General features: G+C 50.6%; 1 protein-coding gene across 6 annotated transcripts; it reads left to right on the forward strand.

Annotated features, from left to right (window-relative positions):
• The first annotated feature begins 1103 nt into the window (after window positions 1–1103).
• MFSD2A (major facilitator superfamily domain containing 2A) lies at window positions 1104–13259 on the forward strand. 6 transcript variants are annotated; one of them, XM_021683753.1, is made up of 14 exons: window positions 1104–1329; window positions 2749–2880; window positions 4407–4531; window positions 8520–8643; window positions 8777–8855; window positions 9195–9352; window positions 9782–9872; window positions 9996–10117; window positions 10325–10408; window positions 10864–10947; window positions 11046–11158; window positions 11594–11737; window positions 11829–12005; window positions 12799–13259. In XM_021683753.1, exons 1-14 carry the CDS (start codon window positions 1237–1239, stop codon window positions 12860–12862), a joined length of 1590 nt encoding a protein of 529 aa, XP_021539428.1. In that variant the 5' UTR covers window positions 1104–1236; the 3' UTR covers window positions 12863–13259. The 6 variants fall into 6 exon arrangements, with proteins under 6 accessions (XP_021539428.1, XP_044770424.1, XP_044770422.1 ...); XM_044914489.1 differs by having other exon boundaries at window positions 2857–2880; XM_044914487.1 differs by having other exon boundaries at window positions 1104–1323.
• The last annotated feature ends 10858 nt before the right edge of the window (window positions 13260–24117 follow it).

Raw genomic sequence — 24117 nt, forward strand, 5'->3', positions numbered from 1 at the left:
CCTGGGGTGATGTGGGCATAAGGCACCCCGAGGTGGTAGAAAAGCATATTTTCTGGATCTGTGTCTGGCGTCTGTTCCAGACTGATGTCCATCTTCTTTCAAGGACCAGATTACTCAGTCCTCTCTTTCTCAAACCTTTCCTTGATTATTTCAACCCAGAGTGCCACGTCAGCCCTGTATCTCCCAGGGCTTTTTTGTTGGGGAGACATATATACCCCAGTTAGCCTTCTGGTAATTTTTGTTGAGAGGGACAGAGCAGGGCTGTTAAGAGAGAAGGCTCTGGAAAGGGGCAAAACCTGCCAGGTCTGACTCTGCCACATAACAGCTGGTTCACTTCTCTGAGTTTGCATTTCCTCAGCTACAAAATGGGGATGATAGTCCCACGCTCACGTCGTTGCCGAGAGGACTGAATGAGAGCATGTCAAGCATGGAGGAAGCTCTCCATAAAAGGCCACTGTTATTATCATCGTATACTAGTGGTCCTGGTCCTGTCTCCTCCCCATGACTCGGGAGCCCCCTGCCAGCAGGGGCAGCGGCTGCGTAGCCTCATCTCCCTACCCCCTCCCCTTCGCCCAGAGCCCCAGAGAAGCCAGTGTTGGAAAGAGGGAATGGTCCGTCTTGGGGGATGAAAGAGGGACATCAATACTGAAAGTGTCAGCGCTCCATCCTCCAACCAGGTTTGGAGGAGAGGGAGACTCGACCTGACTCCTGATTTTAAAGGGGTAGGTGGGCTTCCCAGCCCCTAGCTGTTCCTAGGCGTGGGGGTCAGAGGTCGGGGGCTGTAGGCAAGACTCAGGGAGAACTCACTCTGGGGGACCTCGGGCAGCTCCCTTCCAGCCTTAGGCCTCAGTTTCCTCGTGCGTGTCAGGAGGGTGTCCCGGTCTTCTCCCGCGGTTGGGAAGAGCCCGCGCAGCCGGATCCCCCGGCTTTTGAGAACGTGGCTCTGTGGCAGAGCTGCTGGGCGGCTCAGCCCGGCGGGAGAGCGGGCGCGCGGCCGCGGAGATTGGCTGCGGCTGGCCAGCCGGCTCGGGGATTGGATCGGAGGGCGCAGGGCCGAGCCTTTAAGAGGCGCGAGGGGGCGTGCAGGGGAGTGTGAGCCTCAGCCGCCCGCCGGGTTTAGTAGCGCGCGGCGGCCGTGGCGGCGGTGGGCACGACGGGAGCCCGGGCCCGAGCGGAGGCCCGCGGAGCAGAGGAGCATCCCGGCGTCCCGGTCCCCGGCGGCGTGGCCCGCGGGTCATGGCCAAAGGAGAGGGCGCGGAGAGCGGCTCCGCGGCGGGGCTGCTGCCCACCGGCATCCTCCCAGCCGCTGAACGGCCGGCCCAGGTGAAGGTGAGGGCCCGGTCCCCCCACCCCCGGGCGGAGGGCGGGGGGAGGTGAGGGCGAGCTGAGTTGGGGACGTCGAGGGAGAGGCTTGGTTCCGGGACGCGTTGGGCTAGCCGGGGACAGGCGGGCCCCGCTGCAGGGGAGGCCCGGGGGTGCCCTGGGGACGGGGGCTGATGGAGAAGGTTCGTAGGCACCGGCGCCCCCTTTTGCTCACCCCCACCCCGCATCTCTACGGAGTTGCCCTGCCAGAAGCTTCACGTGGTGCCCCGGCTCTGCTGAGCGGGTTTCCGTTCTTCTGTGACGAGTGGCTTCGGTTTGACACCCTGGAAGCAAGGCAGAACCCAGAGATCTGGGAAAACTCTGTTAGTTCCCCATCTCTCAGCCCCCTACTCCCCACCCCACAGGCCCAGGCTCGCACCTCAGCTCTGCGGTGAGGGCCGCTCAGGTTCATTCATAAGAACCAGAGCTACTTCCGAGGCGTTTGTGTGAGGGTGGGTGTTGGCGCCCGAGGTGCTTTGCGCGTCTTGACCTTCAACCCCATCCCCAGTTCTCTTGGACCTAATGAAGAACCTAATGAAATCGGGAGGCTCCACGGGGAGTGGATCCCAGGCAACACATACCTGCCTTTTCCTTTTTGTTTTATTAACCGGTCCCTGCAAGGAGCCAGGGTGAGCAGTTCTGGGGCTACCACATCTGAGTAATCTCCACTTTCCCCCCAGGGCAATCTCAATCTTCCTAGTGCTCCACCTAGATGGGGCCCCGGCACCCAGAGGCCTTTCCTCCCCTCTCCAAGATTCCCTAGGAGCTGGAGATGGGGGATAGCAAGAGGGAGGGTAGGACAGCTCCTGGGCTGGCCTGAAGCTCTGGCTGCCTACAGGGGCCAGGGTGGCTCAGGGACAGATGAAGGAACAGCTGTGCCCGCAGCCAGCTGGGCTGGGCCCCTACAGCTCTCTAGAGTCTTCACCCAGTAGGCAGGTGGGTCCTGGCTTCTGAACTAGGGCGGGCGCAGGGGCTGGGCTTAGGCGGCTCTTGGCAGCAAGAGGATTTTCAGGTTGTGGCGGGTGGTGCTGGGTGGGGACAGGTCCACTGCTGGAGCATGCTCCCACTCCAACTTGAAAAGAGCATGGCTGAGACCCTGGGGGGAGTCTTTTAGGGATGGTGGGCTGCCAAATTAACTCAGAATCTGGAGATGGGGTGGCTTGGGGCAATGTCCTCCATATGGATTCCCCTTTTCCAGGTTCCTAAGATAGAGAATACTTTTACCTTCCTTTTCTTGTGGGAAGTGAGCTCTCCCTGGGTGGGAACGGGCAAGGCAGACTTGTTCCTCCTGGCAAAGTTGGCTGGAGGGATGGTCCTGCCTCTGGAACATTTTAGGATGGAGGCCAGGATCTTGGGTCTTTTTTCACCCCTTCCTCTTCTTCCCAGAAGCAACCCAAGAAGAAACAACAGTTGTCCATTTGCAACAAGCTTTGCTATGCAGTTGGGGGGGCCCCCTACCAGGTGACAGGCTGTGCCCTGGGGTTCTTCCTGCAGATCTACCTGTTGGATGTGGCTCAGGTAAGTGGGATGAGCCTGCCAGGGCTCCTCCAGCATCCTGAGGTGGGGCGGACTGGGACTGTCTCATCTGTGAAATGGGAATGGAATCCTTACTTTGCTGCCTCTCAGAGTTGGCAGTGGATGGAGAAATAAGAAGGCTTTGGAAAGTATCCAGCAGGGGAATCTATCCGCTCCAGGAGTCTCAGCTGGCAAGGTCAGGCAACTTCTCCTTGCCTGGCAAGAGCAACAGAACCTGGAGGGGTAGGTGATGGCATGAGGGAGAATGGAGCCTGCTAGTGACACTTGTTTTAAGAAGAGACTGGCACACCATGTCCCCACTGGACAACAGTCAGCTGGCCCCACTCAGGGGCGGCTAGATATTGCCAGGCTTATAGACAAGGCATAGCTCACCTTCACCTAAGAAGCAGAGGCATGTCAGTGGGCAGAGGGGCCCCCAAGTGCCGGGCTCAGGTAAGGTGCCCAGTGTATGGGGTCTTTGACTAGGAGAGGTACTTAGGGTGAACCAGGGCTCCGCTCTGTTTTGAGAAGCTTCGGCCAGGAGCCTGGCATCCTGAGAATTCACCTTGCCTGGATGGGAGAATGGGAAGCTAAACAGCCATGGCTTTGGGGGCTCACACACTGCACCGGCTGTCTTTTCTATGTAGCATCTGACTCCGCAAGCAAACCGTCTTAGTTGTATCCATTTCTAGGTGGGGAACACTAAGCCCCATAAAGGACAAATAACTTCATTCAAGCAGCTAGTTTTGGAACAAATCCCATGGGCTGGGTCCCCTAAGTGAGGTGCAAATATGAAGAACCTGCAATCCAAGCGTAGAACTGTTGTCAGGAGTGGGAGGGTAGCGCAAGTCGGATTGGGGTAGCTACAGAGTGGGAGAGGCCACTAGCTTCCCCGCTCCCTGGAGCAAAAGCAATAGTAGAGCCTTGACGGATATAAGGAAGAGTTTTCTCTTCCAAAGAAGCCGTCTCTTTTGGCCTAAAAGGTTTGTGGAGAGGGGAATATCTTGACTGGATAGTGACAGGCCACTTTCTAAAAGCATCTAAAGATTCCTTTTTCCACATCCAAGATAGAGCTTGACCTGCAAGACAGGGATTTTAATTCCGGTTCTATAAGAGAGGGATCATAACTCCCATTATACAGATGGGGAAATTGAGGCCCACTGTGGTCACCCAGCAAATGCTCATTCTGATATCAGGTGGTTGGAGCTCAGGGCTATGAGAGCGAAGCAAAGGAAGGATTCTGGATTCATTCTAATGGGTGGGAGTGTTTTCAAGGGCAGTGGAAGGGAGGACATAAGGGAGCAGATCTGGGAAAATGTCTAAGGCACACGCTGCTACTGACTGCTATCAGAGAACTGTTACTATCACCATTAACAGGCAAGTGAAGATGCTTAAGGCCTGGGTGAGAGCAGCGCACAATCCCAGGGGACTGGATGAGATGGGGAGGGGGCCCCTGCTTTTGCCTACCATTGAGGGTTGAGGTGAGTAGAAGGATGAAGGGGTCATCTTCTACCTGTTCCCCATTCCAGGTGGACCCTTTCTCTGCCTCCATCATCCTATTTGTGGGCCGAGCTTGGGACGCCTTCACAGACCCCCTGGTGGGCTTCTGCATTAGCAAATCTTCCTGGACCCGCCTGGGCCGCCTCATGCCCTGGTGAGTAGAAGAGACTCCTTTGAGGTGGCAGAAGGCAGGGCATTTGGCATGTCTACTAACTCTTGATCCTTCCATCTGGCTTGTCACAGACTGTGGGGTGAAGAGAAGAAATGACAAAAAAACCCGTGTTGAAACCCTGTCCGAGGCCTTAGCTGCCCCAGGCATGGGCACTGGGATGCCCTGCCAATTCATTCCCAGGCTGGCCAAACTGCTAGACTGAGCAGCTTCCCCTACTCCAGGCACCCCCCATTCCTCCCCGAGGCCCATTCCCTTCAGTGAAGCTGGAATTCTAACGTCTCCCACACAGTCATTTCCCATAGTGGCAGAGATAGCGGCTGCATAGTGGTTGAGAGGTTAAACTCTGAAACCAGCCTGCCTCAGTTTCACCACCTCCAGCTGTGCAGCCCTGGGCAAGTCACTTAACATCTCTGAGCCTCAAGTTTCTTCATCTGCAAAGTGGAGATAATAATTATGCCTATCACTTTGGTTTATCGTGAAGATCACATATTTTTATATGTGACGTACTTAGAACAGTGCTAGGCACATACTAAGTAATATATAATTTGGCACCCCTTCAGAGTAGCTCCTGTTGGGGCAAGGCTGGAGGGTAATGCCCAGAATGGGATAGCAGACCCATAACCTCTGGCCCCTTGGATAATATAAACTACCTTTTCCCTTGATACAGAGCCTGCACTACTCAGCCTCGGGCTACAGGGCAAGGTTGGGGGAGGTAGTACACCATAGATCAGACAGCAAAGGCAGACACACGGGACAGGCTGACAGGCTGGAGCTCTGGTTCCCTCCAGGACATCCTGCTTGGTGGGGGGAGGGGGTGGACATACCCCTTTCATCTCCAGCCCATCCAGGCTCAAGTGGGCGCCTTCCTGCCCCAGGGGTGCCCATACCTGGTCTCCGGCCTTCAAAGCTCTTCCCACAGCCCCCACCCCACCCCCACAACTTCCTTTCCCACGAGGCCCCCCTCCCGCCACAATCCCGCCAGCCTCTGGCTAAGGCCCAAATTGGGGCCTTTGATCCAGGCTTCATGGCAGGGCGGGGGGGGGGGGGGGGGGGGAGGTAGGAAGGAGGAGAGGGGGGCGGTGGCAGGAAGGCAGGAGAGCCTGCCTTACCTGGACAGGCTGCCCAGGTAGGAGGCAGGCTGGCCGCCCCCCGCCCCTCACCTGAGTCCCTGGCAGCCAGTAGGAGGTGGGGCTTTGCTGCCACATCTCCTCATGAGGCATAGCCAATGGGAGGCAGCTACTCAGGACAGGCCTTTGCGGTGGCCACAGCAGCTGGGTTACTTCCAGTCACATTTGGTTTCTCAGCGGAGAGGAGAGGAGTGTTTGACGAAGGCTGACGGAAGGAGCCCTTGTTCTCTGAGGAGACACGTGGATTCGGGCAGGGGGGAGGGGGGCAGAGAGGGAGAGCCGAGGAGGCCCTCCCTGTGGGAAGTAGGATCTGAGGGCCTCACGCTGGGCAGGTGTGGCAGCCAGTTCGGTGAAGTTGCTGAGGGCCCTTCAGGCTGCTTTTTGTCTTAACATGGTGTCTGTGTACATGTCCTCACCTGTCTGGGTGATAATTCCTGGTGATACCTCTCGAATGGTAACCTCCACCCCTGTGTCTGAGTGCCCACTGGATCACTCAGTGGACTGAGGGGCTGCCATGCAGGGTATGGGACCTCCTTCCTGTCCCTACCACAGTAAGGACCTAGGTCCCTCAGGCCTGGGACCCGGCACCTTCTTTTAGTGTGGGAAGAGGCTGGGCCTTTCAGGTTTATCAGCCCCGTGGCCCACTATCCTTCCAGGCCTCAGAGCAGCCCTTGCCCTCAGCCAGCACTTAAAATCCACCCTTCAGACCAGGAAGACTTTGACAGACACTTTCCCTGGAGTTCCCGAGGCCACCTGGTGAGAGGCAGGGTATCCACAGGGTCACGTGGGCGGGCGGGGATGCAGCAGGGCTGGAGCAGGGCTGGGCCTGGGGTCTGATTCCCTGGCTGAGGACCTGTACTCTCCTGCTGAGCTTTCCTGGTGTGATAGTCACAGCAAGCACTTACTGTGTCCCAAGCACCGTTCTACATTTTAATAACAACTTTATTAAAGTCTCAAAACTACTTCCACTCTATGAAATGGAACCAAAGTCCTTCCCGTGGCCTGCAAGGCCTTACATGACCTGGTACTCCGTGTCCTCCAACCCCGTCTCCTAATCCCATCCCCTCTGCTCACTCCACTCCAGCCCCAATGGCCTCCTTGCTACTCCTCAGACCTGCCTGAGCACCTCTGTTGCTGACTGTTCTTGCCCAGCACACTTTGCCTCAGACAACTGCAAGGCCAAGTGCCTCCTCTCGGTCAAGTCTTGGCACAGATGTCAGCTTCTCAATGAGGGCTTCCCTGTCTACTCTGTTGTCAGTTGTAGGCCCATACTCCTAATCCCCTTTAGCCTGCTTGCTTTTCTCCGTAGCACTTAATCACCTTCTAATGGTATAGAATTTTTTAAAATTGTGGTAAAATATACATAACATAAATTTTGCCATTTTAACCATTTTTTCTGAAAGATGTATTTATTTATTTGAGAGAGAGAGCGAGCAGGGGGAGGGGCAGAAGGAGAGGGAGAATCCTGAAGCAGACTCACCGCTGAGCATGGAGCCTGGCAAGGGGCTCGATCCCAGGACCCCGAGATCATGACCTGAGCCGAAATCAAGAGTCAGCTGCTAATTGACTTGAGTCACCCAGGCACCCCGCCATTTGAGCCATTTTTAACTGTACAGTTTAGTGTCATTTAGCATATTTTCATTGTACTACCACCACTACCATCCATCTCCAGAACTTTTTCATCTTCCCAAACTGAAACTCTGTACCCAGAAAAAATAACTCCCCGTACCTCCCTCCCCACAGCGCCTGGTAACCACCATTCTACTTTTTATCTCTGAATTTGACTACTGTAGGTCTCTTGTAGGCGGGATCGTGCAATACTTGTCCTTTTGTGACGGACTTATTTCACTTAGCATAATGTCTTCAAGGTTCATTTGCGTTGTAGCATGTGTCAGACTTTCATTCCCTTTTAAGCCTGAATAATACGTATATAACTTTTACATTATGTTTATTTTTCATTTGCCAACTAGAATACAAGTTCCACCGGGCAATAACTTTTGTCTGTTTCATTCACTGATCCATCCTAAGTCATAAGAACAGTGCTTTGCTTAGCCCATATTCAGCACTTGAATATTTCTTGAGTGAAGGTTGAATGTAATTAGGTGCTATTACTATTTTCTTTTTATGGATGAGAAAATGAGCCTCCGAGAAGTTAAATAACTTGCTCAAGTCCAAGTTATTTATAGTTATTGGTAGAGCCAGAATTGGATTCCTGAAGAATGGTTCCAAAGGCCTTCCTCTTAGCCCCTGCTCTCTGCTGCCTTTTTATACTGATGACATGAAGTCAGTCCGTCCTGAGGTCTAACCACTTTTGCAGTGGTGTGGGATGCACCAGTGGGAAGGCAGACATTTACCCTCCCTTAGAGTGATTTCACTAGGCCTGGTCCTTCGCCTGGAGTTGGCCTTCCCAACCCGTGTGTGTGTGCCCACAGTGTGTGTATATGTGTGCTCACGAGGGATGTGTGTGCACATGTAAGAACACCAATGTTGGGGTTGCTCCTTCTTCCCGCCTCCCTGCCCTACCACCCGAGGTTTCAGTGCCATTCGCGGTTCCCCCAGCCCATAGGAAGCCCCTGCCTCTGGAGCCCTCTCCACTGGGGAGACTAGGCAGTCCTCCACATCTGACCTCATGCTCCGTGCTCAGGATTTCAGTCCAGGGGCCCTGTTGCAGTCTGCGCTTCTGGCTTGGCCATCAGCCTCTCCCAGAGACCCTGGGGTGGGTGGATTCAGGGAGAAGAATTTCCTTCCCGGCAGGCACCCTGGACTACAGAGCAGTCCAGGCTGACCCCAGAACTTGGGGTTTTGGCATCCAGCCCCCACTCAGACCCTCCCCCCTTCCCCAGGATCATCTTCTCCACACCCCTGGCCATCATTGCTTACTTCCTCATCTGGTTCGTGCCTGACTTCCCACAGGGCCAGGCCCTGTGGTACCTGCTTTTCTATTGCCTGTTTGAAACACTGGTCACGGTGAGTGTGGGTGCCTCCCCTTGGTGTCTGGGGGGAGGAATGAGGGCAGTCCCCGGGGCCTGTAGGGTTGGTGCCAGAAGCCACATCTGCTTGTCCATCGTCTGACTGGCCGAGGGCCTCTCTTCCATGCCAGTGTTTCCACGTTCCCTACTCAGCTCTCACGATGTTCATCAGCACAGAGCAGAGTGAGCGGGATTCTGCCACTGCATATCGTAAGTGTCTCTCCAGCCCACTGATCCATCCCCCAGGGACCATGGGGATTGTTCCCTGACCCTCCTGCCACATTTCCTCCCTTGCTGGGAATGGATGTAAAACCATCTCAAAAATAACTTGATCCCTTTATTGCTCTGGTGAGAACAGAGAGGTGCAGGGGCTAGCCAGAGGTCACAGCGAGCAAGGCCGTAAGTGCAGGCCAAGGTGCATCTGCCCCACCACTGGATATCTACCCACCTGGAACAACTGCCATCACCTGGGGCCTCTACCCACCTGGCCTTCCTCCCTGGAGGCCGACAAGCCATGAGGCCCCTCCAAAGGACCTTTTTACTGTTCAGGGATGACTGTGGAGGTACTGGGCACAGTGCTGGGCACAGCGATCCAGGGGCAAATCGTGGGCCAAGTGGATACGCCTTGCCTCCAGGACCCCAAGGACTCTTCACTGGCTACGGAAGGTGCCAATCGGACACAGAGCACCACCTCACTCAAAGAAACGGTGAGGCCCTTGGCTATGCAGAGATTTAGGGAGATGGGGCACAATGGGGTGGTTTGCAGTCATCCTCAGCATCGTCCGTGTTTATTAAGTGTTGGGCATTTGATCTACAAACTGTTAATATGCCCACTTTTCAGATAAGGAAACTGACTCATAGAGAGGCTAAATAATTTGGCCGGGGTCACAGAACTAGTGACTTAACTAGATTTGGGGAGATGTGAACTATGGGCTCTCACCCTCCACAGCCTGGCTTCTTAACATTCCGTTCCTCTGGACTTTGCACAGCCGTGGGAAGTGGCAGCCGGCCCAGGATGATTCTCCCATTTCACAGGTGGAGACAGTGAGGCCCCAGAGAAGGGACTGGTCCATTGAGTGGAGCTGCTGAGAGCTGGGATGAGATCAGACTGACTGTCACTTTTATCTCCTTTGTAGCAAAATGCATACCTGCTGGCAGCAGGAGTCATTGCCTCCATCTACGTTGTCTGTGCTGTCATCCTGACCCTGGGCGTGCGGGAGCAGAGAGGTGAGGGGTCCCCGGGGAGCGCTGTAGGCCCCAGCACCGCATGGCTTTGTCCCTCTGCCTGGGCCTCACTCAGGCTTTGGGAGCAGCCTCTGCTCCTTTCTCACTGTCTTCTCTGGCCCCCAGAACCCTATGAGACTCAGCAGGCTGAGCCGATGTCCTTTTTTCGGGGCCTCCGGCTGGTCATGAGCCATGGCCCATACGTCAAGCTTATTGCTGGCTTCCTCTTCACCTCCCTGGCTTTTATGGTGAGTGGGGCGGCCTGACGTGCTCAGCCTTGAGAGTAGGGCGGGTGCAAGAGGGGTGGGGTAAAACAAGGACAGGATGTGACGAAGCCCGAGGGACAGGTGGAATGGGGGCAGGGTGAGCAGAGGTCCTGGGAGCATGGGGAAGCCTGGGCTCTGACATCACTTCTTTCCTTGCATTTCCTTCCCCCTACCCTGCCCATCCTCCAGCTGGTGGAGGGGAACTTCGCCTTGTTTTGCACCTACACCTTGGGCTTCCGAAACGAATTCCAGAATCTGCTCCTGGCCATCATGGTGTGTGGGGGGCCCCGAGGGTGGGTAGGCAGCCTGGGCTTTGAGATGGTTCTTTAGATAGTCAGAGGATGTTTCCCAGACTGGCTAAGGTTAGGAGGGATGTGGGAGGAGTCTCAGAATCACTGGTTGGATCTGACGCACAATTGCTTAGGCAAGACTGTGAAAGATTTGGGGCAAGATATTCCAGTAAAGAACATAGCAAAGGCCAAGGCGTGGAGGCCAGGAACTTGGAGACTTTGTGCTCAGCTGTGGCTCAGAGAAGGTAGGAGATAAGACCGGGACTAGCACTCAGCTACCCTGGAGAGCCGTCAAAGGGGCCTGTCAGCTTCCTCAGTGCCCAGAGGGTATCATCTGGCTGCCCGCAGGCAAGGCTAGGAATATCTTTGAGGTCCTGGGAAGGGCAGCAGGGGTTTATGACTAACCCACTTCCCTCACTCCCAACTGTGCATCCCCAGCTCTCGGCCACGTTCACCATTCCCATCTGGCAGTGGTTCCTAACCCGATTTGGCAAGAAGACGGCGGTATACATTGGGATCTCCGTGAGTGGGGCTGAAGGGGTGGGGCCTGGGCTTAGTTGGGGTTTGCTGGTCGAAGTCCCCAGGCTGACTCATCTTCCTGTGCCCACCCCTTCCACTAGTCAGCAGTGCCATTTCTCATCTTGGTGGCCTTCATGGAGAGTAACCTGATTGTCACCTACGTGGTAGCTGTGGCAGCCGGCATCAGTGTGGCAGCGGCCTTCTTACTACCCTGGTAAGTGCGTACCGGCCCACCTGGCTATGTCCGCCAGCCCCCTACCCCCTACCTCTGAAGCTCCTTGCAGGGAATTCTGCAGGGGCTTCTCCTGCAGACCATTCTGTGGGTCCAGGTTGGGGGTGGGACAGGTCTCTCCTGTACAGTTGTAGAGGTTGTGAACTGTGCGAGAAGACCTAACCAAGGTGCGAGATGGGGGGCTTAAATCTGGTCTGTGTTCTATTCGCCAAGTTGAATGGGGCTCCATCTCAGAGGAGGGGGCTGGCCTCCTTACCACTATGAAGTTGCCATGTCTTTACAGAGCTGTGTGCCCTGGGGATACAAAAGTCCCAGAGGGCCACCTCTTCTTACTGACACCACAGAGGTGCCATATGGGCTAGTGGGGACCCTGGAGTGCTGGGTGGGTGAGTCCTCATGATCGCCACCATGCTGCAGGTCCATGCTGCCTGATGTCATCGACGACTTCCACCTGAAGCAGCCCCAGTCTCATGGAACTGAGCCTATCTTCTTCTCCTTCTATGTCTTCTTCACCAAGTTCGCCTCTGGAGTCTCCCTGGGCATCTCCACCCTCAGTCTTGAGTGAGTGCAGTGGGGTCCTGGAGCAGCGCTGGGCAGGGCCAAGCCCCAGGTGCCCCACCCTCACCACCCTCCTGCTCCCTGGGTCCCACAGCTTTGCCGGGTACCAGACCCGTGGCTGCTCACAGCCGGAACGTGTCAAGTTCACCCTGAAGATGCTGGTGACTATAGCTCCCATAGCCCTTATCCTGCTAGGCCTGCTGCTCTTCAAGCTGTACCCCATCGATGAGGAGAAGCGGCGGCAGAACAAGAAGGCCCTGCAGGCTCTGAGGTGAGAGCGGGGAGGCAGAGGAGGGGGGCATCATCCTATCTAAACCCTCAGCCCCTGCCTCTTGTGGCCAAGGCCTGACTTCCCTCCTGCACATCTTCCCTCGAAGCCTCCTTCCTAATGGCAGCTGACTTAGGTCCGATACTTAGCTGCATGCCAGGCAGTGTGCTAGGTGGTTTTGCATTTATTCTTTCAGCAGATACTTATTGGAAACCCACTAGGTGCCAGGCATTGCTCTAGTGAATGACACAGACAGAATCCCTGCCCTCACGGAGTTTATACACTTCAGGGACTGCGCATTCATGATCTCCTGCAGTCCTTTGACACCCCTAGGTGTCGGGAGATCCCGATCCCCACTCTGAGCCTTAACCAGGAAGAGTAACCGGCCCCTCTGAGAAGGAGTAGAACTGGGGTTTGAGCGCTGGCATTTTCACTCCACAGCCTGCATTCTTCACAGCTCTCTTGGCATGCAGGACCTCAGGTGTGGCCTGAGGCTGCCTTTCTGGAGACCAGAGGGCACGGTGAAGTGAATCATGCCAGTTCATCAGCGAGCCCAGGTCAAAGCGTAGTCCCAGGGCTTCTGGTGCCCTGTGGGCAGCAAGAACTTCAAACAGACCGACCGGCAGTTTCTGCGTTGAGAGTAGGAGTGAGCAAACTATCTACTTCCTGTTGTTTAGACTCACCTGACAGCTGGCTGGCTAAGACTGTAGGGCCAAGGTCCTCGGAGGACCAAGGCAGCTGGGGAAGGGGAGGGGTGAGGACGCCTCCTCCAGCCTGTGTCCTCTGGCTCTTGCAGGGAGGAGGCCAGCAGCTCTGGCTGTTCTGACACAGACTCTACGGAGCTGGCCAGCATCCTCTAGGCCCGTCCGTGTTGCCCGAAGCCACCATCCACAGGGCCTGGGTCCCAGACCACAGGAGAGATCAGGGCCTGCTTGCCTGTTCGCTGAGTAGCTGGTCTCCAGGTGTCCTGAAGGGAGCCAAAGACTCGAGAGTAAGTGGCCCAGGACACTTCCTGTGCCTGCTGTGGGGAGGGCTGTTCATGCAGCCTCCTGCCTCACATCTGCCTGCCCACGGGGCCAAGCCCCGGGGCTGCTACTGTGAATATGCCATGGACTGATGGGGCCTAGCCTAGAACACTAATGTAGAAACTTTTTATACAGAGACTAATTAATAACTTAATGACCATGTATATAGCAATGTATGTGTATGTATGTGTCTGTGAGCTATTAATGTTATTAATTTTCATAAAAGCTGGAAACCAGAGGTGCTTGTTTCTGTCTTTACCCTCAGCCACTCACTGAGCCCTTCGGTGCCAAGACAGGGACATGAAGCTGCAGGGGCCCTGGGGAGCAAGAGGGTGTCTGGAGGTGTGATAACAGCATCAGCTAACGTTTACTAAACACCTATCTGTACCAGGCATGGTGTGGAGGCTTTACCTTCACTTTGCTGGTTCTCGAATTTAATCCTTGAAACCGTCTTGCTATATCGGGACTATTCCACTTTCTTTTTTTTTTTTCTTTATTATTTTTTTAAAGTAGGCTCCATGCGCAGCGTGGGGCTTGAACTCACGACCCTGAGATCAAGACCTGAGCTGAGATCAAGAGCTGGGCGCTTAACCGACTGAGTCACCCGAGCGCCCCGGGACTATTCCACTTTAAAGATGAGTAAACTGAGCTCCAGTATAGAGAGGCACCTGGCTCAGGTCACGTGGCCAAGAGTTGCCTAACTGGAATCCCATCCCATCCTTCGCTCCCCTGTATCTGAGTGACCCCACTGCCTGTCAGACAGCCGGCTGCTCTGCCCAGGCATGCATGCTGTGCGTCCTGCCCCAGGCATGCTTGAGCATGCGCCCCTGGCACACACGCTGTGTGACTGGGGCTGTGTGAGGTCCTAGGGACCTGCGATTCTTTCCCCATAGCTGTTAATGATGGTGTTGGAAGGTGAGAAGGTACCTGGCTGGGTGGCTTTGTGTGTGAGTTGAGGAGGGGTCTCAGCACTGGTGTGCTGGTGAAAAACCACTGTTGGCGGGGAGGAGGTTGCTGGGGGAAGCCCTAGTGTATAGCACTTGTCCATTTGCATGGCGTAATTGCTTCTTCTATAGCCAATTTCAAGTTACCAATGGTTGTTCTAAGGCCAGTTTCTTGAAAGTTGAACAGTTGGCTCTCACAAGCTGGTAGGAGCTTGCCCCAGTACATCACTGGGTCTCACACACTTAGGCCAAGCTCCAGATATTGGGAAAGCAAAGCTGGTAGGATCAGGGCTACGGGTCCAACTTCTCTATTCTATGCATGGATAAATGAAGCCCAGAGAGAGAAGTGCATAGACCCTTCAGGCTTGGTTGTTACTTTGGGTCTAGGGCTCCATTTTCAGGGTGGCTGGGGAAGGCTCCATTTTTGCCCTGAAGTTCTGCCAAGGCACTTTCATAAATTGATCAAGTGTTAACTAACCGGCATGGTTATATGCATAATTCCCCTATGAGGTAAGTACATTATTACCCCCATTTTACAGATAAGGAAACTGAGGCACAGAAAAGTAACTTGTCCAAGGTCATCAGACAGTAAGTGGAGGAGCTGATGTTTGAACCCGGGCTGTCTGGCTACAGGACCAGTGCTCTTACCCACTACTTTAGGCTAATATGTGAACCGATAGTCTTGTCACCACCAAGCCAGGTCCCACTCCCTTTAGAGCTGCCATCTCAGGGTCAGGCTGCCTGGGCAAGGCAGGAGCCCTGGGCTCTGGGCTGGCTTTCGTAGCCAGAATGCTCAAGAACTCAGATAATGTTTGCAGAGACCCACTCCTACCTCCCCCTCCCTCTACTCCAATAAACACCAAAACCTGTCTTTAAAAAATAAAAGTTATTTTAAATTTCCTAAACCACTCAAGCTTGCTTCTTGCCCATCCCTGCAATTACTTACCAGGTCTCTCACCTAAATGATTATACCAGCATCCTCGCTGGTCTCTCTCTCTCTTTTTTTAAAGATTTTATTTATTTATTTGAGAGAGAATGAGAGAGAGAGCATGAGAGGAAGAGGGTCAGAGGGAGCCCTGATGCGGTACTTGATCCTGGGACTCGATCCTGGGACTCCAGGATCATGACCTGAGCCAAAGGCAGTCGCTTAACCAACTGAGCCACCCAGGCGCCCTGGTCTCTGTCTTTGATTTGATCTCCTCACATTCCTTCTGCAAACTCTCCAAGATAACCAAAGTATTTAGAAGCCCTTCTATGAGTCCCCATTGTCTTCAGGAGGAAGTCTGAGACCCCTGCTGATCTCCCCAGCCCCACAGTCCACCTGCCCAGCCCTGGAATGTACCTCTGGCCCCTGGTCCATCTGGCAGACACTGATCCAATATGCCTTGGTTCCAGAATGCCTCTCTAAAGCCATTCTTTCTCCCCTGTTCTTTGGGGCAGCTCTCGAGAGTCCATGCCCCCTCCACTGTAGCTTCCCATATTGAGCCCAGGGCCAGGCATGGTGGGGTGGGTTGGGGCTGAGTTTTTAAACATGAGCTATAACAAGAAGGTTTTGTGAGCTACACCCAACAGGCACTGACCCAACATGATGCTTCTCTCTTGTCCTCAGTTTCCCCCAACTGTACAATGGGGATTTGGAATGGAAAACCTTCTCTTCAGTTTTATGCTCACAGAAAATTGTTCTCCTCGAAGATCCCCTGCTGATTTCGTGGGGGATGATATGGTGGGGGCGGGGGGTAGAAAAACCACCTGGGATCCCAGAAACTCATTTGGTCACCGGTGACTCCATGTGCCTTCTGGACAGCTCATACCTACCCATCCTTTGGGAGAAGTGCCATCTTGACTTCCTCTATGCTTGGATCCAACATTACTACAAAAAACTCTGCCTCCCTCTTGACTCTGTCCTGCAGTCCTCAGCACGCCAATCACACACTCCACCCCAACTCCTGCTACAGAACAGGTGTGGCTTTGGCTCCACCTGCTGGAAGAAAGGAGCAATACCTTTCAACATTGTAAAGAAGGAATTCCAGATTTGTCCTTGAGCATATGAGGTTGGCTATCCATTTATGGAACAAATATTTGTATTGGGCCTACATGTGTCATGCACTGGCTAGCCTCTGAGGATAGAGTGGTGAATAAAATAGAGCTTACATGCTCAGTGAGGACCAGTGACAAACAAATGGGCATATAAGTAATTTTGGATTATAATAAGCACAATGAAAGAAGCAGGGTGATGTTATAGAGGGAATTGGTGTGGAGACTTTATTTTTTTAAAAGATTTTATTTTTAAATAATCTCTACACCCAACATGGTGCTCAAACTCGCAACCCCAAGATCCAGAGTCACATGCTCTACCAACTGAGCCAGCCAGGCTTTAAATTGAGTGCTCAGGAAAGAATGTTCTGAGAAAATGCCTTTTGATTTGAATCACGAAGAAGGAGAATTAGCAGACATTCAAAGGGCTTGGGGGAAAGCACTGTACATAGAGGAATCAGCAGGTGGTATGAGGTGAATTTGGAGAGGTCTACAGGAACTAAACCATCCAGGCCTTGTAGCCCACAGTAAAAGTCTGCATTTTATTTTGAGAAGAGCCAAAAAGCCAATCGACAAGTTTTAAGTAGAGAAGCCATCTGATAGGTCAAGAGTTTAGAAAGACCATATCATCTGCTTTGTGGGGAAAGGACTGAAGGAAGTGAAAGTGGAAACAAGGTGACTAACGTAGTGGATGCTCTTCTAATCTAACTTCCCTCCCTCCCTCCTACCCTCCCTCTCTCCCTTCCTTCCTTCCTTCCTCTTGAGAGAGAGTGAGAGAGAGCCGAGAGAGAGCGCATGTGTGCATGTGCACATGAAGGGGAGGGACAAAGGGAGAGGGAGAAGGAGAGAAGCAGACTCCCCACTGAGCACAGAGCCTGATCCAGTGACCCTGAGATCATGACCTGAGCCGAAATCAAGAGTTGGATGTTCAACCAGCTGAGCCACCCAGGCGCCCCTCTTCTAATGTTTCTAGGCAATGAAAAGTACCAGGTGGTGGTGGCAGTGGAAATGGGAAGAAGATAGATTTGGCAGCTGGTTGGCCTGGATAATGGAGAGAGGGAAGGAGGGAGAAGGGGAGAAAAAGGGAAGGGAGAGGAGAGGGAGAGGAAAATGAAGGTGAGAGCTACATTCCTAACTTGGAAAACAGCAGCACCTCAACCCAATAGCACAGGGAGCACAGGAGGAAGAGAAAGCTAGGGGGACAGAACAATTCATTTGTCACCTGTTGGTATCATTTTATATATATAAAAAGGAAAAAAAACACACTTAGAAATCCCATTAGGTCAGGAACAAGAATACACACTTTCATCAATATTACTATATAACCTTTAATTGGAGGTACTAGCTGATACAATTAGACAAGAAAAAGAAATAAAAATTGGAAAAGAGTAGATAAAATTATCTTTACTTGTTAATAACATGTTTGTATTCCAAGAGAACCCACTAGAATTAACTGAAAAACTGCCATAAACAACATTCAGTAAGAAAATGGGTATGAAATTAATATATAAAAATAATATCCTTTATACATACAAATTGCAATCAGTTAAAACTGCATTTTTCAACATGATAACCATGGGGCTATTTGAATTTAAATTTAAAATAGCTAAAATTAAGTAAAATTTAAAATTCAGTTTCTCAATCATCCTAGTCACACTTTACGTTCTCAATAGCCACATGTGATTAGTGGCTACTGTATTAGTGTAGTTATAAACCAAGTCCATCATTACAGAAAGTTCTATTGTTCAGTGCTGAGTTAGAAGATATGATGAAAGAGAAGACCACATTTATGAGAGCAACAAAATACCTACGAATGAATAGGAAAGAAATAGTCCTTTGTCAAATCACATGACTTAGTATGTGGTCACAATCCCCCTGTCTGGACCTTTCTGTATTACAGGAATAGCCAAAGTAGCATCTCTTTGCAAGTCTTCCCTGACTCTTCCAGCTGAGTCAGAGGTTCCTCCAGGCTCCCCCAGGACAACATATAGTTGATCCTTATTATTTGAAGATTCTGTATTTGCAAATTTGCCTACTTGTTAAAATTTATTTGTAACCCCAGGGAGGGAGGCAGGACAGGGAGGGAAGAAGAAAGCAGCAGCAACGCTAGAGGATATAGAGCGTGAGGGAAGGTTTAGGCCTGGGTATTACATCCAGACTTTCCGCTTTTCCTCCAGGGTAGCTGAGCAGAGCTGGGTGGGCCTCACATCTCCAGGGCAATCAAGGAAGTTCCTGATTGCTGTGGCCTAAGGCCCTTTCCGGGGTGAGGCCCACGCCCTAAAGAGGCCAAGTCCAGAGTGAGCTCTGATTGCTCATCATCCAGGAAATTGCCTTCTGTCTGGCAGAGATCCTGCTGCAATTGGCCTAGGGTGGGTGGACTGGGACCCTACCCCTAGGTGATCTAACATAGGCTGGATAGCTTGTGGGAGAGTCTGGGATGTCCTGCAGGTGACCTAGGGCCAGAGAAGCAGGGAGGGGGCAGGACTGTCTGCTTTAACAGTTTAAGAGATGGGGAATGAGGCCTGGAATCTCTCTGACTCCCAATACAGTCACGGCAGTCACTCATCCCAGTACCTTCCACTTTAGGACTCCCATGCAGCCTCAAACGATGTCTTTACAGAGGAAGGCAGGGGAACCACCCAGCCTGGCCCCCAGGCTCAGAGATGGCAAGGGAGTTGCACAAGGTCACACAGCCAGCCAGAAGCAGAAGCAAGATGGAATATTGGAGGGGGCCGGAATTTTACTCTATCCTTCAAGGTTCTTTTGGCTGGTCTAAGAATTAAATTGACATGAGCGAGATTAACAAGAGAAAAACAAATTTAATTCATACTTATGGGAGCTCATAGAAATATGAATCTCAGAGAAGTGACCAAAGCAGGCAGCTTTTATACCTTTTAGACAAAGAAACACAAATCTGTGAAGAACTCTGTCCTCAAAGAAAACTTACGTTTGGGAGCTTCAGTTAGAAAGGAATTTTAAACAGAATTTGGGCTTGGTAGTAAATTAGTAAAAGTAACAAGGTGTGTTTATGTAGGTTTTGGCCCTGAATTCCCATCTCTGGTGATAAGGATGTCTCTTCACCTCCTGGTAATCTTTCACATAAGAGATTTATTTCCTGCTTTCACGGGTACAAAGGAGGGTCAGAGTGTCCTTTTTGCACTGGCTGTTTCTTAAATAACTTTAATTCAAAATAATCAGTATCCCAAAGTAGCATATTTTGGGGCCAGCCTGCCCTGGACTCCATCAGAATCCAGGTTTCATTCCCGGCTCAGAGTTATTTTTTGTTTTCGCACCAAATTGTCAGTTTCTTAAGGACCAACACTCTTTTTTTTTTTTTAAAGATTGTATTTATTTGACAGAGAGAGAGAGCGAGAGCAGGAACACAAGCAGGGGGAGTGGGAGTGGGAGAGGGAGAAGCAGGCTTCCCGCCAAGCAGGGAGCCCGATGCGGGGCTTGATCCCAGGATCCTGGGATCATGACCTGAGCCGAAGGCAGTCACTTAACCAACTGAGCCACCCAGGCGCCCCTATTATTTTATTTTTTTTATATTATTTTAAGCATTCTTTCATATGTTTATTGGCCATTTGAATGTGTTCTTTTGTGAAATGCTTGTTTATATCTTTTGTTCATTTTTTATTTTTTAAAAAGATTTTTTTATTTGAGAGAGAGCCTGAGCAGCAGCAAGCAGAGGGAGAAGCAGGCTAAGCAGGCTAAGCAGGGAGCCCAATGCAGGGCTCAATCCCAGAACCCCGGGATCATGACCTGAGCCGAAGGCAGAAGCTCAACCAACTGAGCCACCCAGGCATCCCTCTTTTGTTTATTTTTTAATTGAATGGGGGTTTTTTGGTATTGATTTGTGGGAGTTCTTTGTATGTTCTGGATATGATTTGTCAGTCTATGCCTTTCCTAGTTGCATTCTTTTTTTTTTTTAAGATTTTATTTGTTTGAGAGAGAGAGAGCACAAGCAGTGGGGAGCAGCAAGCAGAGGGAGAGGAAGAAGCAGGCTTCTTCCTGCTGAGCAGGGAGCCTGACGTGGGGCTCGATCCCAGGACCCTGAGATCATGACCTGAGCCAAAATCAAGAGTTGGACACTTAACCGATTGAGCGACACAGGAGCCCCAGTACTTTGACTATTTTTAAGCACTCCATTCTTTGACCATCACCACTTATATTGTGGCTCACTCTCTTTGGTATTCTGAATCCAGTAACTTTTCAACTTCTTCAGTACATCCAGCCCATTGACCTTACTACCTTTTTGTTACCCTTCACCTTGTCTATTTACCTTAGGGTCATGGTCTCATCATTATCATTACTTTCTTTCCTTTTCCTCCTTTATAGATCTTGCCTGGATATACTCCTGTTTCAATCCAAATCTCTTCCCTTGTCTTCACTTCCTGCCTTGGTTGATGCCCCGTATTAGACAAAATGTCCCTTTTTAATTTAATCTAATTTAGTTTCAAAATGGTTTACCATAAAGAATGTCAAACATACAAACAAATGTAGAGAGGACAGTACAATGCATCCCCATATATCTATTACCTGGATTCAGCATTTAATAATATTGAATTTGCTTTATCTATCCCCCATTCCCCCAGATGCTTTATCTATCCCTCTTTCTTTTTCCTTTTTCCTTGCAGAAGTATTTTATTTATTTATTTATTTAAAGATTTTATTTATGTATTTGACAGACACAGCCAGAAAGGGAACACAAGCAGGGGGAGTGGGAGAGGCAGAAGCAGGCTTCCCGCGGTGCAGGGAGCCCGATGCGGGGCTCGATCCCGGGACCCTGGGACCATGACCTGAGCCGAAGGCAGACGCCTAACAACTGAGCCACCCAGGCGCCCCCTTGCCGAAGTATTTTAAAGTAAATCCCTCACACCATGCCATTTCACTCCTACATACTTCAGTGCATTTCTTAAAGACATGGGCTATTTTCTCACTTAACCATGATGCCGTGACCATACTTAACAAAATTTAAAATCATTCTTTGGTATCATTTAAAATCCAGCACATAATTACACTTTCCCTCATGTTTCAGATATGCCTTATTATACTGGGTTTGTCCAAATTTGGATCCAAACAAGGTCTACACATTACATTTTGTTGTTGTGCCCTTTCAATCCTTTTAATCTCTAGCAATCCTCCCCCTCCCTTTAGTTTTCATTCTGCTGACTTATTGCAGAAGCCAGCTCAATTGTCCTCAAGAATGTTCCACATTCTGGATTTACTCCCTTTTATTAACAAATCTTTTGTAATTTGCCCTTTACTGTCCTAAAATGAAATTCAGAAATAATGTAACTAGTGTCTCAGTTAGGGGCTGGTGGGAAACAGATGGCACACTCAAGCTGAGTCCAACTGAAGCCAGTTTAATGAAGGGATTATTGAAAAAGATGTGGACAGAGTTAAGGGAACCAGCAAGGAATGAGGAAGCACTGGAGGGATTTGTCTGCCATCCCTAGGTCTGAAGGGCCAAGATGAGGGAGTAGTATTTCCCTTTGGCTGAACTCAACGGGAAGCCACTGGGCAACGGAGCTGATTGATACCATTCATTAAAGTCTGCCTCCTGGGCCAGGAAGCAAGCAACAGAAGAGCAGAAAGTGGATCAGGTCTGGAGTGGCAAATGGAGAATACCCTTCACACCAAACTAACACACGTTTCTTTTTCTTTCTTTTCTTTCTTTCTTTTCTTTTTTTTTTTAAAGATTTTATTTATTTATTTGACAGAGAGAGAGCGAGAGAGGGAATACAAGCAGGGGGAGTGGGAGAGGGAGAAGCAGGCTTCCCGGTGAGCAGGGAGCCCGATGCAGGGCTCGATCTCAGGACCCTGGGATCTTGACCTGAGCCCAAGGCAGACGCTTAACGACTGAGCCCCCAGGCACCCTACACACATAGTTTCAAAATAATGAACTTAACTCCCTGTATTATAGGGAGAAATGAGGAAACTAATGCATAAAAGTGTTATATATTTGAACATGCGCAAATTATGAACAACTTCACCAGAAGCCCTCATGTAATCATCAGATGCTTGCAGCCATTCCTAGAATCACTGTGCCTGCCAAAGCTGCACATGCAGACCAATCCAGGAGAACTGGACTGGCATCTCGAATACAGACAGCAGCTTTGTGGTTGATTTTCTGAACAAAACAAAGCCCCCTCTTCCATCAGTTAATTACATGGAAGTGGTGTTCCTGGGAAACTCAGTATATATTAAAACCATACATGTAGAAAATAGATTTAGCCTCTGGGCTGAGATAAAAAATAAATATAATTTCCATCAAATGAATGTCTGATAGGACATTTGAAAATTATGTGGAATGTGGGACAATTTCTGTTGTGCAGGATTGTCCTGTGCATTGCAGGATGCCTAGGAGCCCTGGTCCCACACACAAAAGCCTTGTAGTGGTCCCCACCTTAATTATCATGCCACCTGCCCTCCCCCTAAAATGTTCTGGCAATTTTTCAAAATTTTCTTTCCTGGGTGGATCATCCCAGTGGAAAATCATTGGCTTAGGTGATCTCTCCTCTGGCCCCTCGGACTTAAATATACTGATACCTTCCAAACTATTCATTCAGCCTTATCCTCGCTCCTGAATATACACTTGTAAATTCAATTTCTACTTGATGTCTCTATTTACATCAGTAACTGATATCTCAAAATTTACATGCAAAACTAAAACCTTGAATCTACTCCCCAACACAGGTACCCCCACCCTTTCCCTCTCCCAGATTTATTTTAGTTTAGTAAGTGGCCATTTAAATCTCCTATTTGTTCAGGCCCAAAATATTCAAATTGTCCCTGACACCTTTTTTTCTCATGTTCCACCAGTCAATTCAGTTGGCTCTGCCTTCAAAATATTTTCCAATCTGATCGCTTTTAACTACCATTACCAGCACCATCAACACCACCTTGGTCCAAGCCATCATCACCTCTCTGAACTGTTACAACAGCCTCCAAAATGGTCTCCCTGCTTCCACCCCATTTCCTATTTTCTATCTGCAACATGGCAGCTGGTGTGATCATTTTAAAAATGTGAGTTAGATTGTCTCAAGCCTCTACTCAAAACCCTGCAAGGTTGTTAGGGAAATTGGGACATCTAATGTCTCAGTGCGTCCAAATTTCCTCTTCTTATAAGGACACCAGTCAGATTGGATGAAGGCCCACACTTATGCCTCATTTTCACTTAAATGTCTCTTTTAAGGCTCTATCTCCAAATACAGTCACATTCTGAGGTACTGGGAGTTGGGCTTCAACATATGAATTTGGGGGGAACACAATTCAGGCCATAAGAATATCTTTATTTATATGAGGGATAGTTGCATCATGTTAAGGGGAACAGTAATGTTGTTTGAAAATTAAATATGGATAGAAGAATGTATTTGAATAGCAAAAAGGTGGACCCTACCATATTGTCAGCTCAGCACCATTCTCACCACCTTCTATGATTTCCCCTATATTTTGGGGGCTGGAAGCCTCAAAACTACATTTCCCAGATTCCCTTGACAACAGGGTTCTAGGTTGTGTCCTGAAAATAAGAGGTGCTCATGTGAGTTTGGAAGGCAGAAGGAAAGGAGAGGCCATTATTATTCTATCAGTGGTGAACAGGCCTCGGGCTTTGGCAGACAGCAGACAGAGGTTTGGGGTACAGCTTTAGGCATCCTCCTGTGAATCACCCACTTTGGTGTCTCTGGTAGCTGAGATCATTGTTGTTGGTTCCTTGTGATTCTACACTTCCTGATTTCCTAAATATTAGCAGACATTTTCGGCTGCAGGATTCTTTGCAAAATATTTCTCAAGGTCTTACATTATCATTACTAAACCCTTCTCCTCTTCCTCAATTGTACAGGCATGGAGGCCCATCTGGGCAAGCCAAGTTGGAGTAGCCTTGCTCTCCAACCAGGAGCAGAGGCAGGGAGCTGCTTCCTAATCAGATCTCATAATACCCTCAGGGCTTGGGTTCTAACATTTTCCCCAAGGAAACTCTGTAACAGGTGGTTGCTTGTGGGACATTTAGGGTGATGGACCAAACATTGAAGTTAGGATCAGAAGACTTCAGTTCTGGGCCCAGCCTTTCTGTCTAATTGCAACATAGCCTTGGGCAATACCCTTGACTTC

Source organism: Neomonachus schauinslandi, chromosome 4, assembly GCF_002201575.2.
Source record: "Neomonachus schauinslandi chromosome 4, ASM220157v2, whole genome shotgun sequence".
Classification (NCBI taxonomy): domain Eukaryota; kingdom Metazoa; phylum Chordata; class Mammalia; order Carnivora; family Phocidae; genus Neomonachus; species Neomonachus schauinslandi.